The 23,922-nt window shown below is 39.2% G+C and overlaps 1 protein-coding gene across 8 annotated transcripts; it reads right to left on the bottom strand.

Annotated features, from left to right (window-relative positions):
* Nucleotides 1–440: 440 nt before the first annotated feature.
* On the bottom strand, nucleotides 441–23,875 carry nfat5b (nuclear factor of activated T cells 5b). Of its 8 annotated transcripts, none has more exons than XM_061275758.1 (14): nucleotides 23,610–23,875; nucleotides 16,571–16,653; nucleotides 14,464–14,586; nucleotides 10,345–10,969; nucleotides 9,764–9,950; nucleotides 8,892–9,082; nucleotides 8,475–8,647; nucleotides 7,395–7,529; nucleotides 7,275–7,327; nucleotides 6,634–6,766; nucleotides 6,426–6,494; nucleotides 6,177–6,268; nucleotides 4,374–6,081; nucleotides 441–4,109 (listed from the first exon to the last, which is right to left on the bottom strand). In XM_061275758.1, the coding sequence occupies exons 3-14, from the start codon at nucleotides 14,516–14,518 to the stop codon at nucleotides 3,901–3,903; spliced, it is 3,630 nt and encodes a 1,209-aa protein (XP_061131742.1). In that variant the 5' UTR covers nucleotides 14,519–14,586; nucleotides 16,571–16,653; nucleotides 23,610–23,875; the 3' UTR covers nucleotides 441–3,900. The 8 variants fall into 8 exon arrangements, with proteins under 8 accessions (XP_061131742.1, XP_061131743.1, XP_061131741.1 ...); XM_061275759.1 differs by lacking the exon at nucleotides 16,571–16,653 and having other exon boundaries at nucleotides 23,610–23,653; nucleotides 23,790–23,866; XM_061275757.1 differs by lacking the exon at nucleotides 16,571–16,653 and having other exon boundaries at nucleotides 23,610–23,653; nucleotides 23,743–23,846.
* Nucleotides 23,876–23,922: the final 47 nt, after the last annotated feature.

Raw genomic sequence — 23,922 nt, 5'->3', positions numbered from 1 at the left:
TAACTGTCGGAATTTTCATACAAGCGGAAGCGGTCATTCGCGTCACAATGAAATGAATAAGAACGTAGGCATAATGGTTAATTGATATGTTTCTGTATTATCATTTCATAAATATGATGGATGGATATTTAAATAAAAGAAAACTGCATTGCGTTTGATTAATATTACAAACGTTTCATCATTGCTTTGAATACATATTTGAATAAAAGGGAAACGATTAATGAGCCACTGGCGTCTTATCAAAATCCCTCGTCATCATTAATACGTAAATTAATTAAATTCTCAGAAATGTAGAATAATTAAACTCTTAGGTCGTATTATTAGTGACCAAATATTTGGTATAGTGTATGAAATTGACTGACTGAAATCCACACAAAATAATTTATAGTTTTCAATAAAAGTGTAAAACAAAAATCAAATTAGAATTATCACAATCAACGTTTCTCTCTTGTATATGTTTAATATAGATAGCAGCAGGTTTACAGAAAAATGAATCCCAACAAAGGCTGAACATATTTTTTAAGTCAATATTTATACGACAGTTGTTCACATGGTTGACACCTAAAAGAAATTTTCACTTTATATATGCTGCATTATAAAACATGAACTGTAGGTGAGTGTCAATTGTGCTGGGAGAATTTTAAGGCGAAACTGTCAGATACACAACAAATTATTCAGAAGCACTTTTCCCCACTATGATTAACAATGAAATGTGATTATCAGACCCCCCCCCCCCCCCCCAAAAAAAATTTTTCAAATGAAATGTGCTGATTTTTCCTGGTCCTGGTACCTCAACGACAAAAAGGCTTCAAACACATTAGGCAATCAAGCAAAGCATCAGAAACAAAGCCCAACAAGCTTAAATAATGGGATGAAAATCAATTTTGGTTTCCATCATAGTTTAAAAACTGAGCAGATGCATAGAAAAATATATATTCAAAAACGTAACGGATCTACATTTACAGTTTTGCTGCATAGCAGTTTCAGAAATCATGTGCATCCACGTCCACATAAATGCATTGGATACTTCAGTACAAATGGGTGCAATGCATGACAGACATTTCAGAACAAAATTCATCTATCACATCCCTGCTCTAGAGCATTATTAACACATTTAAAGTGTCTTGACTTGGAAAGCAAGCTGGGTGTTATATGAGCAAAATACAGTCTATGACAGGCACATTTATTTACAGTACGGTATCTAGCAGTGGTGCCTTGCGATGAGTTCAATCGGTTCCATGACCATGCTCGTAACATAAAACACTCAAGTCTTGCCGTTTCATTTGTGAAAAATTATTCACTACTTGCCCATGTGCTGCTTATTGTGACGCGAGTTGAGTTAACTGCCACCATATTGTATTGCAAGGCACCACTGCATTTGAAGTTATAGTATTTTGAAGAGGTTTAAGCAAATTATATAGTCAACCTGGTAAAATAAACATTACAGCTTGTTCTACTGAAAGAAATGTATCAAAGAACTTGAATCCTTTCTCCCACATACAAAAATAGCTGTGCACTCAGTGCATTTTAAGATCAGTGAGATGCTTGCAAACATTCTATACAAAGTATGTACGGAACATCTTATTGGTTCGTGTTAGTCATAATACTGAAAATCATTCCTATTTTAAAGGATAAGATGGAAATTTTGGTGCCATTTGCCCAAAAATGTGTCACATTACTTTTCCAAAATTCACCAGAGTGTATATATAGACATAAAAGTGTCTTTTATTTATTTGGAAAAAATAAATAAAACTAAACACCTTTTTGTGTCTCAGTACAGGTTTCTAATTGAGGATCAGCAGATGTGGGCTCCAAACCACAATAAATTGCCACCGGTCACAGTTCGAAAGATCTAAACCCAACTACGCAAATAAATACATAGGCCAGAGTAAACCAATCATAAAAGACTCACTGGAGAAACAAATTTAACAAACACAACCATAAATATTAAACTCTATAGTTCTTCAGTTTCACAAGTTTAAAAGAGAGACAGTGACACGTAGCTATGTATCCGGTGTTCTTCTGGTGTAACATCCCACTAAAACCAGCTCAAAGCAACATACCGTCACGCCAATAATCACATTAGTAAAGGTTACATTGTACTATTCCATTGACCATCATCTAACTAACTCGTGTTTGCGGGTGGATAATGACAACTGTGTTGGAACACAGCAATAAAAAATAAAAATAAAAATGGACGCAAAAACAAATGGAACTTTTGTTAGGTACGTTAACAGAGACCAGCCCCTGAAACAAACAACAAAAACAACAGCAGGATAAGAAATCAGAAGCGAAACACAGAGAAGAAATGAGTTGCTGTTTGATCACACAAATGGAAAGATACGGGAAATAAAATAAGCAAACGGGCCATAAAACTGGCCCGTCATCAGGATTTATACAAAGGGTGTTTAATTAAGAAGAGTGTAAATGTGACTGGTTAATTATGAACACAGCCATATCTCGATTATAAGAGGGTGTGTACACTTTTTTTTTCTGGATTGTTGATTTTTACTTCCCCTCTCGAATAGATTGAGCTGTAAAGTTTATAGGCCTAATTCAAAGTAGGGAAAGTTTTGAAATGAATTAACTTGGCTTGATTTTTCCAATACGACAAAAATTTGATTTGTATTATAATTGGGATGTCTAGAGTTTTTATATTCGTTCTAAGTAACACATTTTTCCTGCTGTGGCTCAAGTAGGAAGAATTTTCTCCAAATTCTTAGCTCATTACAGCCAAACAAATTAAGACAGTTTTGTCCACTTCCTTATTTTCTTCAACTTTTCTCGTAAAGACTTAAAAGCATGCAGAACATAAAAGGCTGGAGTGTTAAAAGTCACACCTAGAGATTAAAAAAAAAAAAAAAACGCATGAATTCCCAAAACTAAAGCAAATGATTAAACTTCTGAACTATGATATATAATCCTCGGTTATGCGTACCTGACACAGAGGGAGTGCATCAATGTAACTCCAAAGGACAAATGACACAAAATGACACAAAATGAAACTAGTTTACATTCCAATATTTGTACTATAGGTAGACACAGTCTAATACAAACATTCTGTTTACTACATCATTTGAAACACTTTTGCTTCAAATGTTCCTCACTTATCTCACCTTCAGTGCTACCTTTTGCTAATGTTACATTTTGAGGCATGATAGTAGAATAGTACCACTAACAAAGGACTAAAAAAAACATGTTCATATATATATATATTTTTTTACCAGTCTTGAAAAACAAGTAATTTAATCAAAGTAACAAAAGATTATTCGATCATCATTGTATTCCAGTGGACATCATCCTGATGATTTTTCTCTGGTATTCCAATATGCAAATAAATAAAAGCCCAATTAGAGTGCATTTCCTCGACTTAAGTTTCATCAACCTTCCTGTGACAAATATGAAATATAAACGTGCCAAAACCGAAGGACTGGCAATATTTGGCTAATGCTGAGTACTGCTATACTGTAAAGGCACAAATGTGTCGACATTCATATTTAATTTTAAAAAACACACCATTCTCTGCCTTTTTTCTCTCTTTACACTTTCTATTCTCCTTTCAACCACAACCCCATCATATTACATTCATACCACATTGCTCAATCTTTCCTTTCGCTTCTACCACGCCATCCTGAAAATATTTTGAAAATTACAGCACATACAGCTATCATCTCCCGTCTACATACAGTAGCTCTATTCCACTCAAATCTAGTTCACTTGGAGTACTTTTCAAAGAAATGTCTTTTTTAAAAATAATTTGAGATGAGATCAATTCTAATCTTAAATGGGCAGAACACAAATGATTCATTCCCATTTATAATCATCTAATAATATTTTGTCCCCTCAAACAGTTTTGTTACTGTAATAAGGAAGAAATAAAAGAGAAATCCTCTCTGGAAATCAGTATGAACGGGTTAAGGCGTTGCCCGGCTCTTGGCTCATAGCCAGGTTATTAATCCTCTCCATGCTCTGGGAGGCTTTCAAGCCACTCTGGCTGAACAGCGACTGAATGCGGGCCTCACTCTCTCTTTGGTTTTGACCAGACTGGCTGATGGCTATGATCTGGTCAGACACCGTGTCTCCTGGTGCGCTCATCATCTGACCACATTCTGCAGGAGGAGAGGACACAAAAACTCCATCAGGATTTTTTACAGACTTGTAAATTGATGAGAATTTAAGAATTCCAATTCCATTGTCGATAGCGCTTATTTATCCGATTCATTATCGATCTTCACTCATTCATAGTTGTATCAAGCTTCTAAAACTGAAGTGCTTGGTGGAGAAAAAGCTTTAAATTTTGAAAATGGGTGAATGAACCAGACTCCTAGTTTGGGATTATTAACTGGTAGATTAGGTTCAATCAAATTGCTCACCATTGTGAATTCCAAAAATGAATACGTCAGGTTGCTGAGGTTGGTTGGGCTGCCTGATGGTCCCACCGACTGCAGACTGAAACAGAGTCCCCGGCTGTTGAACAGGAGACGAGGTGGTCGTCTGGAGGTTCGCCACACCATTGGGTGAAGCAAACATGGCCGACTGCGCAAGCTCCTGAGACAACCCGCCTTGCAGAGAGGCCATGTTTGGCGGAGGCATGAAGATCCCCACGGACTGCTCTTGCCCATTGTTTGTGGCGTTTCCAAGTTGCATTGGTTGCTGTTCCTGGAATAGCACTTGCTGACGTGCATCGTTAGGGTTACCTAAGGCCATGGGCTCTGAGTGCACCTGTTGGGTTACCGTCACCATGCTGGCTTGTGAGAAAAGCAGCGACGGGTTCTGGGGCTCTTGGGAAACTAGACTGCTGCTGCTCATAGGAGGCATCTGCCCCTGACTGCTAAAGAGAATGTTGGATGTCGGGTCTGCGGTAGGCAGGGGGTTGTTACAGAACAGGTGTCCGGCTGGCTGCTGTTGAGCTGAAGACAGCGTGTTTGCAGGTGGATGCTGAGAGATGTTCTGGAACAAACATTGCTGCTGACTTGCCTGAGAGAGGGGCTGAGGCTGGGGAGGCTGCTGTTGCTCCATTGGTGCGCCTTGCTGAATGGGAGAGAGCTGAGTCTGAGCCTGAGGCTGAAACACCGCTTGTTGTTCGGGGGCAGGTGTTTGGAGAGCACTGAGAAAGGCCATTTGCTGCTGTTGGTTACTACTATTGCTTGTCAGCTGACCTGAAAGAGATGTCTGGGGGAGGAAAAGACTAGGCGTTGAAGGTTGCTGGTCCGGAGAGGGCAGAACTGTCATGGGGTTTTGGAAGAGCACCACCTGCACCGGCTCTGGAGTGTGAGAGGCACCCTGGCTATGAAACAGAGCTCCCTGGGGATCGTGCGCTTCAGCCAGAGGGCCGGCGTTGTGGAACGCTGGCGGTGAGGGATGTGAGGGTGTCTGCTGCAGGAAGTTGGTCTGAATAGAGAGCAAATCGGTGCTCGGCTGAAAGAGAGTTGTTTGTTGTTGCTGCTGCTGTTGCTGCTGCTGCTGAGCCTGTTGGAAAAGTGAGCCCTGGTTTGGTAGAGCACATTGTGAGGATCCCTGTTGCTCCACATTCACACACTGCGATTGGTATATTTGCTGTTGAAGATTCTCCAGCACCTGCTGCTGCAGTTGCTGCTGCTGCTGTTGTTGTTGATGAATTTGATGCTGTTGCTGCTGAAGTTGCTGCTGTTGTTGTTGATGAATTTGCTGCTGTTGCTGCTGAAGTTGCCGGTTTTGGATCTGTTGGTGTTGCAAATGGTGCTGTTGGCTGGTCATTGAGTTATCCGTCTGAAGTGGCACATTACCAAACGCTTCGGGCTTTTGTCTAACCGCCTCATCAAACTGGTTCACTTCGCCAGAAGGGAACATGGGCAGCTGCTGCTGTTGAGCTACGGGATCACCACAAGGTCGCACCGTAGACCCGGAGCTGCTGACTTGACCCTGCCCAAGACCCACCATGGGTTGGATTGTAGTTAAGGCCTCTGTGTTGGTAAAATCTGGTGCCTGGCCCTTGTCGGGGTCGCCCAAGGATTGTGGCAATGTGTTGGAAAAATCTATGTTATTTAGATGACCTGTAGACATGTCTGGGTTCTGCTGAGCTGGACCAAGGTCAGGTGGCGGCTGGCGGAACCAACAAGAAGTTCAAACACAAATGTAGTTTCTAAGTAGTACTTGAAAATAAAAAAATATCAGGTGACCAGTTTATAATCAATTACCTTGAACACAGCAGAGGGTTGGAGGTTGTTGGTAACCTCCATTGGAGTGACTTCTTCTTTCTTCACTTGAGGCACCATATGAGGCATCAGAACTGGAACGAGATGTATGAGAACGATTTATCGAAACCATCTGGCTTTCTTCCCTGTATTCGATTATTATATCAATGTCTTATATTTAAAGAATAGTTAACGGGTTAACATTTTTTTGATTAACCTTTGGAAATAAAATATGTACAAAGAAATATTTACTTTGATCATCAAATGGACATGTCTTCACTGGAGATGACGTCTCTTTCTTCACAAAAACTTCAGTGTTCTCTGCAAGAAAAGGCACATAGACGCATTCGCACACATGACTACCAAAGTGTCCCGGTAATTCAAAAGAATTCCGATGACCTTTTCAGTTTATGACGTGATATCATCATTGTACTTGAGAAGAAAGAGACAAAAAAACAACCTGAATCTGGATTGTATGTAAAAGGTTGAACATCATGGGATCTGCCAGCAATGGTGACTACATAGATAGCCACACACACTGGTGAGGTGATGCTTTGGTTCTGGTAAGGTGGAACCTTCACGATCAAATGATTCTTGGGAGAAAAACAAAGGAAAAACAAATGCGTACATGAATAACATAGTTCTATACTATTGTGCAGCCCTAGCAATGACCTGCCATTTACACTATTAAATAAATTCAAGATACATTTACTTTCATTAGCTTTAAGCAAAACAAAACAAATAGTAATGCATAAATGTTCGAGGCATTTAGTCTGTTTGCTTTTTTTCTGGCTTTTTATTATGTGTGTTAATGTTTGTTAGCTTTAAAACCGATGTTGATCTCACAAGGATTAGCTTGTTAAATAAAATACTTTTTGTTCCTTTGGACTGTTTTGTTTACAAGAGTAAAGATCAATGGTGTCAGTGTTGAAACACACCTTAGAGACTGTGTATTTAGGGCACAATACAAAGAGCTCACTGAAACCTTTGAACCATCAGCTACATAAGATGATTACTTCTAAATGACCCAAAGAATCTCAAGTGACTTATTTATGGTTGCCACAAATTATGTGGTTCAAATAAAACAAGATTAAGTCCAACCTGGTGAAACAATTCCATGTCAATTTCTGCCTCCGTCTTCCAAGATGTTTCATCTGAAAAAGATGATGATTATTGAACTGGAAATATTCTGCAATTGGAATCAATTTGCAAATTTCTTACCAGCGACATTTTCTTGAAAAACGACTTTGGCGTCTTTGAGAAAATTCTTGCCAATGATGAAGAGCTCTTCTCCTCCCCTCACTGAGCAACTGTGCAATGATTTCTTCAGAATCTCCGGAACCCCTGCCGGCTGAGCTGTTGACGACAGGTACATTACGACACAACATTTTTAAGTATGAAGGAACACAGATTTGCTGATAATACTGTCACTCCCAGTCTAAACAATACATCTTTAGAACTTGTTTATTACTATATTGTTGAGCAAAAAGAGGCAAAACAAAATGTAAACTTCAAACTTTAATATCTTGTTCTTTCTGCATTTATTGTCAAAGTATTTGATTCAGCGGAAAAGGAGAGGGAATGGGAGTGTTTACTTTGCAAGTCAATTTACAATGTTTTACGGTGATTCTATTTGTGCTTTAACATTTTAAATTAAGGGCCACTGAGCTCAGAATAGACACTTATTCTGGGGCCTTGGAATTTAGAAGCTATAACCTGAAAATAAATTCTGAAGTTTACAATCACAATTCCTTTTTATTCATTCAAAAGGCAGCTTGTCAGTCTTTCCTTAAACCTGGTACTGCTGTTTGGAAGAGGTTTAGAAATGTTATACGCAAAAACAACAAATCAAAACACAGTATTTCCTTCCTGGGTATTTCCCTTCATATGATTGCGACATACCTCCAAGACTCACATGTACATGTACGTGTTCATTCATGCACTGCATTTACCGTATGTGGAAAGATACTGTACTGAATTGCGTGTTGGCTCAGTTTAAACGGTATCACACGTCTATTGTTTTGTCCTTCCTTTTATTCCTCTCGTGTCGGTTCTACCAAATTAACTTTCTTGTGGCCGCTTTCCTGTTTATATAGTCCACCGCACCCTTAAACTGTTTGCACGATTATACATTACATTAGAATGAAGGGAATTTACACAATGTCTTCAAAAACTGTCATAAAAAACAAGAACAAATACAGAGCCTTCAAGTTCTGGCGTAAGGCTGCAGTAAAATTTTATACAGCGCTTCTCCGAGTAAAGAAGTAACCCTATCCACAAGAATTGAAAAGCTTCACTTACTGCAAAGGATGGAAGATGACAACGTTTGGAGTGTGAGCACTGAACCGTCTGGACGTGGGATGTTAACCCGAAACACGAGCCTGGCACGTGTGCTCTTCTTTTTTGACCCCGCCACACCGATGCGAGCCTCCACATCGGCATTTCGTAGCTTCAGGATTCCAACGCAGTCCACACTGTACAAAGACTCAGTGTCAGTTTTTGGGGGGGTAAAAATGCAGCTTATGAAGGAACTCAAAATTTACCAATAGAACTGATTGTTAATGAAATTGCAAATAATGTGTTTGCGCTCAGATCGAATCAATTCACAGTTTTAGGTGTTATAGTGACGGCTCAACAAATTTAATCATAAAACCCTTCCGAGTCCTATTTTGTGCACACAAATGCTCAGTGTGCTGACCATTAAGACAAAGTACGTACGCTAAGGTCATATTGGTGCTTGGGTCCAAGGGGACTTCAATGACAGTTGTGCCCCCAATATCCACCTCTTTGCAGGCTGTGGTGTTGCGGCCGGTCACTCTGCAAGCTTGGTAAAATCCGTGGGGCCTCACCCGCTCAGTATCGATTCCGACAAAAACTTGCAAAATGACTGGCTCATTGACACCCTCCAGCTGGAAAACATATTTAATACAAAAATGAGCAAACATAAACGCATGACAATTGAAGTTAACGTCTTGACTGCCTTCATGAAGATAAATGGTATATGTCAATGTTTCCTAAGATTTATTGATCTTAGACAAATATTTATACATTTCATTTGTAAACTCATAGTTCCAAATCTCAACTCAATATTAAAAATGTACTATTTTCTTATCCCCGAATGTGCCTTGAGTAAGCATACAAAAATTGAAAAGTACAGTGGTGTCTTGAGATACATGTGAAATGAGTTTTTCAAGTGACAAGCTGTCATTCGGCCAATGTTTTGCTTTGACTTGCAAGCGAAATTTTCATATAGTAAACATTTATTCAAAAAGTACAATGTTCACAAGTGTTTTTTTTAAATTAAAAAGACATTGAGAATTTGGGAGGGAGGCTGGAATGAATTATTGGCATCAACTCGGAAAGCTGATTTGAGGTGTGAGTTTTCAGCTGCGAGCATGGTCATGGGATTAAAATAAACTTGTAGTATCTCATGGCAGCATTGGACTCTATCTGATATCTTCCTTTGGAATATCTACAGAGTTAAATTTGGTGGCTGATATGTATTATACACGAATGACCTCATGGCTCAAAAGTGGTTCTTTAACAAGGCTGCCTGGAGATGGAAAAAATAAATAAATAACAACACTTACTTTGACGGTAGGGAAGCTCTGCTGAGTGCGGTCCTTGACGGACCCTCGGCTGCCCTCCGTCAGGTAGCGAGCCCGGTGCTGAGGCTCAGGCTGAACAAGGATCTTCAGCTCCTTTTGTTCACTCTTAGATGGATATTGCATGGACAGAACTCCTTTTAGGTGAGACGCCGGAGTTTTTTCTTGTGGACTGCAGAAAAGAACAGACACAAAAAAATAAAAAGCTTGACACAGCTACAGTTCATCACCTCTGGCCTCTTGTTTTACTTGTAAACGTCAGGCCTAGACTTGTGGACTTAAGATCAGCTGATCACGCTTCTGGATAATGGCCATCATTTGCTTTTCTCACCAGAATTTCCTACAGGATTAGTAAAGGACCCTACCTACCGACTTAAAACAACCAGTGGTGAAAGTGCTCCCCAGTTGCCATGGTGCACTAAGCAATGTGGACGGCCTTCATTAAGCAAGTGAATTGTATCTGTTTATTTAATTAGCATTGCATTTCCTGGGCCTTTGAGAGCCACTGGCTGCACCACTGAATAACTTTACTGAAGGTAGGGATGAGTTTGGTGGCCTTATCATACCTTCCTTTTTGTCCAGTCTTGCTGTCCGAGCCGAGCTGGGAGAAGACATAGTGTGGGCCTTTGGCGCTGTCCGCATCGAAAACATCCATGCTGGCTTCATTGGTAAGCAAAGACTTGGGCCCCGGCCTTTGTCGTGGGGTGCGTTTGCGTGACTTTCGTGGCACCTCTGTGTTGTCATTGTAAGAGTTTGTACTCATGTTACTGAAGTTGGAGAGGGAGTCCTCCATCCAGATGCTGTTGCTGTGTTCTGAATCCAATGAGGTTTCTGCTTGACAGGACATGTGACTGTCGCTAAGTAGGTCTTGGGGAGGCGGTGAGATGTTCAGTTCGGTGCGACGTTTGGGGGGCATCATATGCTGATGGGGCTGATCCTCCTGGGATATCACACCTAACCCTCCTCCAACCTCACTGGTGGCCAGGCAATGAGCACCGCCATTGCCGTTGGCACTCCCACCTTCGGCACCAAAGCTCTCTGGTACGGCTCGGCAAGTTCGGATGTCCTCTGGGTCGAGACTGCCACTGTGAACATGGTCACTGGCTGAAGAATTGCACTGTTTGGTGGAGCTGGAAGAGGTGGGAAAAGCACTGCGGGGGCCATCCATGGTCATAGAGCAGGACATGCCATCTACAGTGCAAATAATTGGAAAGTTAATATCGTTTCATATATCCTGACATTTTTTTCCATTTCAGAACTTAAAGTTTGTACTATGGTGTCCTGAGATATGAGTGACTTGAGGTAGAAGTTTACAAGAAAAAAAGCTAAGCACTGTATGGTGGCAATTAACACCGCATGATGGGCTGAGAGAGGAGTTAAAGTGACTCGAAGAAGAGTTAAAGGACACCCTGCTGCAATATGATTGACTATTGCATCCAAGTGGGAGTGCCTAGAACAGTGGTTCTTAATGTTGTTGGAGGTACCAAACTCTACAACATGTATTCACGGAATAAGGCCCTAAAACTCTCAGGAATCATAATGTGGAGAGTATTTGTCAACTGTGGGCATGTGAAGCCCTTTGGGACCTTTGAGATTAAAGGCTATATAAATAAACTTGACTTTACTTAACTTGAAAACAGCAGGTACGAATTAATGGCATTTCCATTCATTTCAATGGGAACATATGCTTTGAGGTGAACGGCTCCCCATATAAATGCAGGGCTTAAAAATAAAAACACTTGCCCAAAGTGGGAAATCAACTGTGATATTGACGGATGTCACTGTAGAAAAGAAAAACTAGAAAGGCAGTATTACAAAAAAATAAACTATAGTATGAGCCGTGTTTAAATGATGTGGAAAAAAGAACTCAGCAAATTAGCACGGGAGAATAATTCATTTTTCGTCACAATATGATGAAGGTGGTTCAAAATGAGCAAAATGTGGCATGCCAGTCAATCGAGCTTGAATTTAGGATTTAAAAAAATGGTTTTGCCTGGGACTGAATGTAGCCACATAGACAAAATAAACAAGCTTCTGACCTATGAAGCACAGAACTGCAGACCATTTTATATGCAGACCCTCCCTGCTTCAGAGGGAAGTTCCTGTAATAAAAATGAGACAGCGAATGAGCAATAAGGGCTGAAAGTGAACAGAAAAAAAAGTCACTCCAGCATCCCTGCACGCTGTAATTTAGAAGAAATTAGTAAAAAATAATGATTAAAAAAAGTCACCCCAGCATGCCTGCAGACTGTAATTTAGGAACAATTAGTTGTGTGAGAAGTAGGGAACAGTATGGTCAACTTGCAGATAGGGCTGGGCAATTCATTTGAATTAGAAGATCGTCAGTTTGATTCTGGCATCCCTCTATCGTTATCTTTAACATTATAATTGAAGAAAACCAATTATTGTGTTCAACAGTTTGTGGCAATGGTCTTTTTGCATTTAGTTGTGTGTTGTTGTTTTAGTGTTTTTTTTACACAAATCATATAATACATAAATATTTTTTTAATTAATTTTTTAATAAATTCTTATTTAATTTGTGACTACCAGTATTTTTTCAGTTGGTTCTTTCAAGTTTTATGTAAAGTTTAGGTTAGCCCAATAGGTCCCAAGACTCATAGAATTAGGTCAAATAAATACAATAAAGAGATAAGGGCTAGTCACGATTATTCATGATTTCAATAGCAAAAACAATGGTGACTATTATTTTTTTCCTCAATCGCCCAGCCCCACTTGCAGACGAATAGAAGTAAAGCTGCTGCCGGCATTATGAACTGTGTGAGGTTTTATGGGTTTGCAAACAAAGCAAACTGTTAATAGAAAAAGAGAGTGAAGAGTGGGGGCACAAGAGAATACATCAATCATTGAATAAATATTGTTTCATGAAAGAGACCATCCATTGAACTGGAGTCATCATAATGTTTACTGAAATACAGTACTATACAAAAAAAGATCATTTTCCGATTGTATTTAGAATACCAACATCTATTCATTTTCTACTGTTTATCAGTCAATCTCATGGGACTAGCGCAAAGGTTCAGGTTTGTGGGGCAAAAGCACAATTTTACTGAACATTAAAAACAGTGGTTGAATGAGAAATACCGTTATTTTGATAAGACGAATTTCTGGTTTGACTGGAACAGGCTGAGCTACAGAGGAATGTGTGTCTATTGTTCTCTTTTCCTTTTATTAGTCTTTCTTGGCAACTCTGCCTTAAAAAGCCAGAATCCAAGTCATCTTTTCAAGGGCACTGGGACTTATTGTGTTTTAAAGTAGCGAGTTGCGACTCTGTTTCCTCTAACAATAGAATACTATCAAGTATTTGCCCTTCTGCTTGTTTGTGTGGCTTTTCTTCTTTGAGGGATTTTGAAGATCCAGTTAGGTGTTTTTAGACTTTGAAAAGAGAACTTTGTTATCAGCTTTCCCTGCACAAGTGCCGAAGAATGGACGAATGGGTTTCTTCAAACTTTGCTAAAATACTGTAAAAAAATTTATGACATTGTTAATTATTTTATTTCATCCAGCATGACAAATCTTACATTTTTAAAAGTGATGTCTAATTATAAGCTTTTCTTCAGCACTGTAACCTCAGTGCTAAGTAACCATCAGCGGCCCCAAAAAATCATCAAAACGTTTGAAATCTGAATTTAAAAACCTTTGTCATAGTACTCGTAACCTGTGTGCTGCATCTTCTTTCAAATAAATTCTTAACCTGTTGTATAATTACTTCTGACCACATGTGACATGTTTTCGTGGAACCCATCCATGTATGCATGAATTCCAGAATAATGACAAGAATGTGGGGAGTGCAGCACCATTTGTTCCCCAACCAGACAACCCCTATTGTTTTCTCCGGTCGTAGATGTTTTGAATTTGCGAAACATCATGCAGGAATGTAACCTTTCCATTTTTTTTCAGGTTGTGTTCAGAATCACTGGGTGATGTTAAGCCATTGGAATTATGAGACAATGATTAGGTAATTTACAATGCGTCAGAGTTGTGTTTGAAAACTGTCATTTGGTTAATGAAGCGTGAACTATATTCCGTGAAATTGCTACTATTCATTTCATTCAATTGTCGTCTGGGCCATCAGCCTTCTTTGAAAAATCTGATGTCCATTGAGAGATCCATTTAAAACTGGGAACTTAAGGGAACTATTTAATCAAATTTTCTGACAGATGTAGCCAAATCCAGGAACGCACTGAAACGTTTTTTTTTTTGTTTGTTTAAAATAAAAAAAAACATTAAACCTGTTAATAGTTGGATTTTTTTTTTTTAAATGCCAATATTTTCCATTTTAATGAAAGTGAATAGTGGTTACAAATATCAGTTGTCAATTTCATTGACTACTAATAATCAGTATAGGTATTGGCACAAAAACGAAATTTGTAAAACTACAGAGGATAGGTTAAAAAAAAAAAAAACTGCAAAAAGGCTAATTAGTGAAAGCTGAACCATGAACATGCAGGAGTTCACGGGAGTCAGTATAATATTGTCTATGTGACTGATTTTGAACACAACCTGAAATTAAAAGATCAAGTTTGAAACTTCAACATAATGGAATGCTCAAGTGTTGTTTTTACAATGCACTCTGTGATGAAACACCACTAAGATAGTAGTTAAATGTATTTTGGGTGCTTGGACACAACCTTTCCTGCTAATAGGAGAAAAAAATAGGATCTTACCTGAAGCTAAAGCAGCTGAAGGTGGTCCGGCCTCTCCACCGCTGGTTTGGCTCATAGTTAATGGGTTCTATTGGATTTTGGAACAAAAGCGCAGCTCTCCGGGAAGATGGTCATACACTAATTCTAGGAGATACAAAAGCGGTAAGAAGGCATTTAAACGATGAGCACAATAGTAGGAGATACAAAAGCGGTAAGCTGAGCACTTGGACTCAATATAACCAACTACAGAATTCTCCAGTTTGATTAGTTTTACTCAATTTTCCTGGGGACACATACTTGTGGTTTAGCACACATTGACCTATTTGCAGATTTTTTTTTCAATATTGTTTTGCAATGATTATTTTTGGGGGAGAGGAAAGAGCCAACCCCATTTGTCATTTTTATACTTCTTAGAATTTTTCCATGATTTTTTTCCACCCATCACGAATATATAATGGGTGTTGATTTTTGCTATTTATGGACCTCACCAAAAAGCGGGGGTCCACTGCAGAATTCCCTTATTGTGGTACTTAATGTTTACCTTAAAAACAAAAATGAGCTTTTCCGACTACATTAGTTTTGGATTCATGACAAGAGGTTATTTATTTTGATGTCCAAATGGAAACATTGTTTTTAGCTTGTAGTTTTGTTAAAAATGAAAACATTACATTTTGTTTTTTAATATTCCAGTATTACCGCATGTGGCCTGACCGACCACGATAACTTAGTGGGGCAGAACAAAAAAACAGAATCATAGTGCTGCTCCACATTAGGACACAGTTGTGAGCTCAAGTGAATGTTATCCATACTAGTTATCATAAGCAAACTTTTCTCAGACAATAAGTCACAGAGCGCTAGGATAATAATGTGTGTGGGGATGTCCACTTGAGTCCAGTCAAATGATATCAACACGTATCAAAATGTCAACGCAACTGAGGCGCATGAACAAAAACAGATCTTAACACAACATCCAACACTTTTTCCCTTGTCCACTCTATGTCAACACATTTACCAGTAGCCTGATTCATTATCCAAATATTATGGTATGGACCTAGAGCGGCCGTCAAATTTGCCCGACTCGCTCTCTCGTCGCTGCCAACCGCTAGCTTTAATGACTTGCAGATGAGCCATGCAGCTTGGTGTGTATGTCAAATACTTAACCCTTCCATTGTGAGCGCTCGTTTTATAAAACCCAAACTCGGCACATACTGAAACCGGCCCGGGCTGCATCATTCCCAAAGCTCTCTAGTCTCTTAGAGCTCAGAGCAGATGAGCAGGGAATGCTGATTCCCAGAAAGGGAGCTTAATTCTGAACTTTATACCAGGGATTGAATGCGGCCGTGCCACCACATTTCCCATACATTCGTAACTGCCACCTCCGATCCAAAAACATTCTCCCAGAGTTTGTATCTTTGTTTAAAGCTCAAGTCTTCTCGGGGCTCCCTCGCAGACTGAGCATGCAGAAATGTGCTCCAACCGGGCAGCCCTTCCTGTAAACACATTGCCAACCGCACAGGCAGAAAATATGTACACTTCCCTCTACTCACTGGTCTCGCATCACTAGCTGGACTGTTCAAAGTGTTTCCACAGGCCCTGGATGTTTTGGAAGAGTGAAAACTGCTGAATGTTTGTTTCCTTCTACACAGACAGAGTGCAATTCTTCATTTGCACGTGACAAAACACTCGCCCTTTCACGCCAACTGTATAAACAAGAACAAAGCACACCACTTTATGTTAGAACTTTGTAGTAGTGATGTTATGCGTACTATGGAGGACCACTGCTCTCTGTGAGCTTCATCATACTGAACAGATTTACTGAACAGCTCGAGCGGGTAAAATCAAGTACGTGTGTTTTGCATTACACTCCAGTGCCAGTACAATTACACAGAATAACCCAAACAAATATTGCGCGTCATTATTTCCTAAGCGTATTTTGTCTCACGCTGTGTCATGATAAGAGATGCAGGATGAAAAAAAAAAAAAAAGATAACACTCACCATGTGACTGGCACTTTTATTCATTGCGTTCACATTCCTGTTGCTTGCTCTTACTAGCCCTGACACGTAGGGCGTGGCAGGTATTTTCTTTTTTTTTTAGGGGTGATTAAAACCCCTCCTCCACCACCTACCTCTCGCTCTCTCCCGTGACTCATTCACTATGGTTTTGGAACCTTGTCTCTACTTCAACTTGCCCAACAGGTTTGAGTGAATTCTGTGAAACAGAAAGGTTTTTTTTAAACGAGTGTTATCTTGCCTAATTTGTAAAGTGGTTAGACACAAAGTTTAAATCGCTGTGTCAATATATTGGAGCTGGTGTCTGCAGCAAAGCTTGTGCAACAACACTGAAATGTTTACAGCCAAGCCTACATGATGGCTGCCAGGGGCTCCATAGCAACAGATCCACCGCACAAGTTGAATTCACTCTCCTAAGGAAACAAAATTGAATAACCTAAATCGACGGAAAAAAACAGGACGAAGTATCCAAATTTGAAAAAAACTTCCCTCAAATTATCTTTGACTAAACATACCTCCAACATACGCACACGCATACGTCAAGCCTACGACCACAGAGTAATGGAACTAATAAAAACTGGAGCCTTGCATCACCTCAGCCATTGCTGTCTGATTCAGAGGGAAGTGATGCTGAAGAAACAGGAAAAGCCTTTAGCAACAAAGGCACAACAGAATCAAGCGATGATGCAAACTGATCAATTGCGTCAACGATTGTTGTGAAATTTCGTGGTTCCCAGCTGGCAAGTTATAGCCTGACTTTAATTTAAATGGTGCTCAGAATCATCATCCATGTGCACACACGTAATAGAAAACGAAAGGTCTTGTAGATTGGAGAAGCAGTTTTTCTGGTTCAGTTTTAAAAAGGAAAAAGAAAGAGAAAGTTAAAACAATACTGGTAACAATTTAGCTCATAGCAGCATAATCATGTTCAAAATCCTAAGGCATAAGAGAAGAGTGAGAATTCCAGCCTATAGAAACCTAAATAGTAAGTGAGACACTACCTCAAAACAATCACAGCCTTGAGGCAAAAGCAGAGGGATCCCGTTTTCATCTCAAACAGGCACCAGGCCTAGAGGACTTCAAACAGATCCCAGTTGTAACAAAACTGCTGCGCATGAATAAATAACATCTTTTTTCCTAATTAAAATACTTTTCTTTAAAAACAAACTCCTGCAGTGTCTCCCCTGTTTCTTGAGACCAAACACAGCCCTGATGTTGGCCGCCTGAAAATAAATGACACTAGTGTATGAAATACTCACCTGCAGACCACCTACTTGTGACCATTTTGTTGTGACACTGCGAAAGTGCCTTGTTCAACCAAAACAAGTCCAAATTCCCCTATAAAAATACTCACCTAATACAGTTCTAATATTGTGACTGTTCAGTTCAAATGTCAGCTTTTATCATCATTTCTAAAATGTTAAATGGCTTTTATCGATGATCTTTTTCCAGCATTGCGATACCTACAGTAGATGTTTGCTTGCATGGGCGCCTTCAGGTTTGAAGCTTGTCAAATTATCCACAAACCAGCAATGTGTAAAACAACAAAGAAAACACATTTCTGGTTCCCTATTGTTATTGCGGTGGCACAATTGGAATTTGCTTTCGTAACACCCCTGTGTGATTCCACCAGTGACCAGTCAGTGTCCTACTCTGCCCTTTTTCATGTCCAACCGCAACTCTATTTTGAAACCCATAGCTGGTCGAGGATTCTTTATTACCAACAAATCGGTTATCAAGTAAATCAAACACCGTTATGATAATCGAGCCATCTTTTAGAGACCGTGTCTCACTTAAAATTATCCAAATCCTTGGAACAAGACAAACATCTGCATCTGTTTTGGAAAACAACGATCACATGTTTCCCTGCATTGTCAATTTGAAATAATGTCCTGTTTCTTAATAAATGAACGGAACAAAGATGATGCACGAATGGGGGAATATGTCTCTAAAAGCACAGAAAAGCCAAATCAGACAGAATCAGGTGTGGACTTGGCACAGATGGATGGATGATGGCATTGACCAGAGGCGTAGCCAGGAATTTTTCCAGTAGGGGCGCACGCCCACAGGAAAAAAAAAAAATCGAACATCACCAACGCCGTTCGCTGATCGCTAAAACAACATCCGGGTCCGGGAGGCAAACGGTGAATGGATAACATTGCGCACATAGAATAGCGCAAGCACATTCGCGCAAGACCGAAAGAAAAAAAGGGCATGAAAATGAAGAATCGAAAAAGCTCGATTTTTTTCAATCGGGGCGCAGGGAGTCCTGACCAGGGCGCCTCTGGCATTGACATTCTGCCTCATGATTTATGAACCAAAATGACATTGGTATCACCCATGACGCTCTGCTAACTCATCAAATGTCATGTGCAAGTCTGGAACAGATTGAATTATCGTTCATTATTATCTTTTCTCACATGCTGCTTCACTTCTTAGTTTGAGTTGTACTCTGATTCAAGCTAGTACATTAGCAAATACAAAACTAGGTTTCTGTACAATCTTTGATGTGCAGTTTTTTCGAAAATATACACAGCTATCTTAAGATACAAGTGAGTTTTTTTGAGAAACAAGCCATCGTTCAAGCGATTTTGTTTTGACGTGCGGACAAACTTCAGACACGAGCACCGTCTGCTGGTCAATTCTAACTCAAGTCAAATCACTTGGTAAAAAGCAAATAAAGATAATTAGACGTTAAAAATTGCATTAAAATGAATCAAGCTCAAGTTGAACTTGACAGTCAAACTTAAAAAACAAAGATAATTAAATGTGATTTTAAACTAGTAATCTACGTATATTGCTTGTCGAAGACCCCCATTATCTTAATGCTAACATAAAAAGGCATTTATATGCTAACGATGAGCACAGATTGTTGTATCAAAACATAAATGGTGGAAAAATACACAGATGCTATAACAATACTAACTTAAAGTCCTTATCCTGTAATAAAATACTGCCTCCTGGTGGCCAAGGTAAGCCACACCAGAAGGAGTAGCGCACTGAAGTGGATTGTAGCATTAAATCATGATGCCCAAAATTCTATTTAACTCCATGTTATGTTGGTAGATCATTTGAAAAGTGAGTGTTTTTTATCATAACATTTTGAATCCCTGTCCATCTTTTGTGACACGAGTCGTGGAACTTTTCGATGTAGAAAGTAGGACAGTGCACATCCTCCTCCCTTCACAAAACTGAATTATTTTGATGATGGTTATCACCTTACAAGTCAACAATAGTACTAAGCAACGCTACTTTCAAGTGCTACAAGTTTTACAGCTTTGCCCAAAAGGCTGTTTGCTACCAGTTCACATGGGAAAGAAATGAAAGATGGGGGGGGGATAAAAAGGGGGTATTCAAATATGGCGACTATCTATATTACCGTAAGGTATCCATAATGTTTGCACAGAATGAACCACCTCAAAATACAATTAAATATGTGTTTCATCTACCGAGAGGCGTTGTAAATCAACATTAATCTGCTTAAGTGGTGTTCAACTAAAAGAACAAACCCAAGGGCAGATATTTAATGTCTGTGACATTGAAATTTTACAGAACTATGAATATTCTGAGTTCATGTTACACATCTGGTGATACAAACAGAGGAGTCTTGTTGACGAAAACAAACATTTATTTTATTCAAGATTATTCTTTGAAAAGGAACCATTGGAAACCAAAATGAATATCAAATATGCGTACAAATGGTGTTGAAGTGTAAAATCAATCACTAAGTAATAACTATCCTTTGGCTTCAGCATCACACCAGATAATTATCTATTTTTTCTGAAGTTTAATAAGTACAAGTCTGTGCTAAGGAAGGATAATACGGATGGAAAATTAAATATTGGCTCATGTGTTAGGGGGAAAAAATCTGATTTGAATTCATTGTTGTTGGTTTTTTTACATAAAAAGAAAATAAAAAGCAAATAACAATAACATTATTTAAACGTTAATTTCATTGAAAGTTCTGATCAACTATTGTAATATTTGGGTATCAAATGTTTCTATTGGCCTCATCAATATTGGCCAGAAACTTGTGAACGTTTAAAATATCCATGTAAGTCGAGTACGGGCTGGTTACAAAATCCGTCAAACACGACTAATTTGAACTTTGGAGGAGTTGACACGCATCCAACTGATAAACGCTGAGGGACAGTTTCTCCAAAACAACGTTTTACATCAAAACCAAAAATATTCAAAGGAAAATAATATAATTATGTGCCCAAACAAGCGGGCTTTATTTGTCACAAACATCACGCAGTTGGTGGGCTGGAGAAAATGTGCAACACTTGAGGCACAATCTCTGACCACCAGCACAAATTGGAGCCTGGTGAAATAAAAAATAAAGAAATAAAATACGACTCACTTCTACAGTGCAACTGGATATATATCTCTTAAAAAATATTCCATAATGGCATGGGAAACTTTCATTCAAGTGTTGTTTTTTAATAATGGTTGTTTTTCTTTCAAAACATTGGTTGATTTTGGCATACGGATCAAGGGGAATTTGTCTTTTTTCTGAGGGGAAAAAAATTATCAAGTTCTTTTTTTCTCATTTAAAAGATTAATTCACTACAAATTGCATTGGATCATTTTTCTAATTGTCCTTTTTTGTGGGAGCCTTTGACAGTTTAGCGCTTGTTTGGCAAAAGTTCAATATGTTGACATGAGACCTGCTTCCGCATTCATTCATAAAACGTTGCTGCCTCTGACTGACATCTGTGCTTAGGTGAACTGAATGCATTGCTGAATGAAATTGACAAAATGCACATGACTACACAGTCACGAACCATTCTTCGTCTCAATTAAAAAGAGACTATTTATGTTAATAAAGAAAACACACATACATTGCGAATGCATTGTTTCGACGAAATTGTAAAGACTTTCAGACTTTGATTATGCTACCACGTCATTTGCAAAAATACTATTTCATGTGATTGCATCACCAAGGATGCAGAGGCGGAACTTTGGTCATCTAATGCAACAGCTTTTCGCCTTACGCCACAGAGGGATCAAGTTTATTCTCAGTTTATAACAACAATGATCGCGCAGCACAATAGGTAACAACAGATGAAACGGCTCATCCTTGGTGACTGTTCGTGTCTTGACATTATACATAAATAGAGGTCATTGTTCAATGAAAAATTTGTGCGTAACTCGAATTGGTTGTAAAAAGGGTTCGGGTTCAAATTTGTGTGTAACCCGGATTGTTTGTAAAAAGGGGCATTGCTAACTCAGTTGTTTTTTTTTGTAAATTAATTTCATGCACCGGGAATAAGAATTAAGAAGATTATTGACTAATCCATTTTTGGCCTCATACCACCCTCTGCTATACTAAACTGAAAGTGACGTTCAAACTGAGCAATTACCTTAAATGTAATCTGGATTTTGACTTTTCACAAAACTGTGACTGTTGCGTCACTCGAACAGAATCTGTGGTGGATTAGCTGTGTTGGACCTTCAAAGTTTCATTTATATAGTGCACATTGTCCAAGCATGTCCACAACAGGTTAAACCACTCACATATTGAAACACACGGCAGAAACAAAGTCATGAGTGTGCAGTAAATACCAGAGCATGTCCACAACAGGTTAAACCACTCACATATTGAAGAACACAGCAGAAACAAAGCCACGAGTGTGCAGTAAATACCAGAGCAGGTGATATTATGACCTGAAAAAGATTTGTCTTTTTACGAGGGTTTGTCTAAAGTCAATGATTCATCAATGAGATTCAAAAGAAGTTATTGATGGTGAACAATCCCCAGTACATTCTTTAACTTTCACATGTTTAGATGATCACACATTGCATGAAGCAGACCACAGTGTTGTGCATGAATGTTTCTTAATTAAATTAAATTCAGAGTGCTTTTCAGATTAATAGAGAATCATTGCATCTGGCGATTTACCCCAATTGGTCCCCTACATCCCTGTATCAGATAATCACAACTTTTCTAGGAAATCAAGTATTTCAAAGCACATGCCTGTCAGTTTGCTTAGCACAGCAGAGTCAATATTAAGACAGCAATTTAAGCCAGGGTTTACACGCGCACTGCGCAGCCAGTCCCTTTAATGATTGACCAGCCTTTGGTTGGGTGTCAATATAAGAAAACTATTTAGAGATAGTTACTTTTGCAATCGAGAAATTCACAGAAAGCCGTGATGCGTTAACGCTTACAGTGGCAGATGTTTTACGTCCATTAAGTTGACACAATGTTGTAGCAAGGCTGCAGATTGACAAACTTTTTTTTTATTAGGAGCACAATGACCCCTAAATCGAAAATTTTAGAGTTGCACACTAAGTTGACTTGCAAAGTAAATATTGACTCCACTCATTTTAACCACATTACTGACAAATGTGTATGTTTTTCAGCAACAACAACACATATTCAAGAATGGTAATTAAAAACAAACAAACAAAACCCCCATCATATTTACTGGTCATACATGCACGAGTAGATGAAAAATGTATTTACACTAGAAGTGCTTGATTTTATTTAAAAAAAAAAAAAACTAAGACTAAAAAAAATATAAAACAAACCATTCCCATGAATGAATACATGAATAAATAAATAAATATCAGAATTAACTCATTCCATTTTTTAAATATTATTGCAGTACTGTTTGTCCTGTATACCATTCAGAATTTGAAAATAAGAATATTAGGCCTAATCAGATTGTAGTATAGGGACCAAGTGTAAGTGCAATTTAGACACATCCGCTATCTAGTGGTGATAAGTGATGTTACAAGCTAAAATTAGTCAACATCTGCGGATTCAGATATTCACCGATTTTTTTTTTTCTTTTTTGAAAAATAACCAAGGGGTCACTCAGAGTGGGGTTGCAGCCATGAGGAGCAAATTGCCCATCAGTGAACTAGATTTTATACATGGCACTTCAGCAGATGTCAATTAGTGCAACTCAATATTACATTTGCGTTTTAATATAAATCTCTTTACGACAGCTGGGAATTCTGCAAACTTACCTGAGGGCTTGTTTGGGCCCGCATGCCGAGCACACGCTGATGTTTACAGGTCAACTAGTGTCCAAACTGCTTTTCACTCAAATAACCCTAAACTGGTCTGACCGGTGTGAAGTGGGCTTCACACTACAGGTGTCAACTCAAAAACTCAACATTAAGCGTCACGAGTGCTGTTACCTTGGGAGAAAAGGGATCCGGGTAAATTGAGATCGAGCTCCTCGCTGAAAAGAGCGACAAAGTCAGAGGGCATCGCAATCCCTCAAGAGGGCAGAAGCCGGGCGGGCACTGTTGGGCAAAAGCGTGACCTCACCGCTCCTCTCTCCGCTGATCGAAGGTGTGAGCGATAAAGTGACCAACCTTGTCCTCGTTGCCAAATGTGTCCTTTACTTGAGCGTCGGTCTGGTCTCACTTGGACTCGCACACCCTCGCCGTCGTCTCCGCCCCTCAGTCCGCCCTCTCGAGCCCGTGCCACCGGGAGCCACGCCCACCC

Source organism: Syngnathus typhle, linkage group LG4 (assembly GCF_033458585.1).
Source record: "Syngnathus typhle isolate RoL2023-S1 ecotype Sweden linkage group LG4, RoL_Styp_1.0, whole genome shotgun sequence".
In the NCBI taxonomy this organism is placed as follows: domain Eukaryota; kingdom Metazoa; phylum Chordata; class Actinopteri; order Syngnathiformes; family Syngnathidae; genus Syngnathus; species Syngnathus typhle.
Note: the sequence above shows the minus strand (reverse complement) of the source record. Positions and strands in the feature narration are given on the sequence as shown.